We start from the raw sequence: 1,184 nt of genomic DNA on the forward strand, positions 1-1,184 counted from the left end.
TCTATTAATAAAAAAATAGAAGAATTTGAAAGCCTTTGTTAAAATTTAGTATTATACTCTCTCATATTCTTCTGTTTTGTAAATAAGAACAATACTCCTCATCTATTTTCAATATAGTTATAATAGTAATAATATTTAAGATTGCAATATATTACAGTATTTTTATCATCATTATATATTCCGAGTATTTTAAATTCATTAAAACAATTGAATCTCAATTTTCTCTCTTCATTAATAATTAACAAATACATAACAATTATACAATCATATAGTAATATAACATTCAACTACTACTATTATAATATAACAACAAATAATACTAATTTAATAATAATAATAATAATAATAACAAAATGAATACAAATTTACAAAAAGATTGTGAATATTCAATAGAATTAGGTGATTCATTTTCACAATTAACAAATTCATCTTCTAATAATTCATCTAATTCTTCATCTTCTAATAATGAATTTCATTCACTTGTTTATAAATTTAAACCTAAAAGTCTTAAAGATAATAGTTGGGAAGGTAAAATAGATATAGATACATCATCTACTATTGTACATTTAAATACTAATAATTCAAGATTATTTAAAGGTACATTTGAATCTTATAAAAAACCAAATATTCATGAATGTATTTTAATTTATGATAAAAATAGTAATACTTTTACTTTGGAAAAATTACATGCTACTATTGGTGCTTTACAACAAATTGATAATAATTCTTCATCTTCAAATAATTTACAAAATTTAAATAATAATAATTCATTAAATAATATGATGATGAATAATATTATTACTGAAACTATTACAAGTAATTATTTGAATAATAATAATAATATGAATAATAGTAATAATTTGAATAATAATAATAATAATTTGAATAGTAATATGAATAGTACAATGATGAGATCAAATTCATCTTCATCTACAACTCAATTATTAAATTCAACTGTATCATCTAAAACAACAACACCTCCAAAGAGAAGTTTAACACCAAGTAGTTCAACACATTCATTAGATATTGAATTACCAAAGAAGAAATTAAAAGATTCACCTCCTACTTTTAATCCTACTTTTATGACAAGTAATAATAATATGACTAATATGATAAATTCTAATATGACAAATAGTAATAATAATAGTAATAGTATGATGATGGTAAATAATAATGAAATGATA

At 19.6% G+C, this 1,184-nt stretch overlaps 1 protein-coding gene across 1 annotated transcript in view; it reads left to right on the forward strand.

Annotated features, from left to right (window-relative positions):
* Positions 1 to 353: 353 nt before the first annotated feature.
* The window catches only part of NAEGRDRAFT_76327 (uncharacterized protein), a gene marked incomplete at both ends in the record, with an annotated part of 5,959 nt that continues 5,128 nt past the window's right edge, over positions 354 to 1,184 (forward strand). The window contains one exon of the mRNA XM_002668703.1: positions 354 to 1,152. Coding sequence (XP_002668749.1) covers positions 354 to 1,152 — 799 coding nt within the window. The remainder of the gene's footprint in view (positions 1,153 to 1,184) is intronic.

This window comes from Naegleria gruberi (assembly GCF_000004985.1).
Source record: "Naegleria gruberi genomic scaffold NAEGRscaffold_116, whole genome shotgun sequence".
Lineage (NCBI taxonomy): Eukaryota > Heterolobosea > Eutetramitea > Acrasida > Naegleriidae > Naegleria > Naegleria gruberi.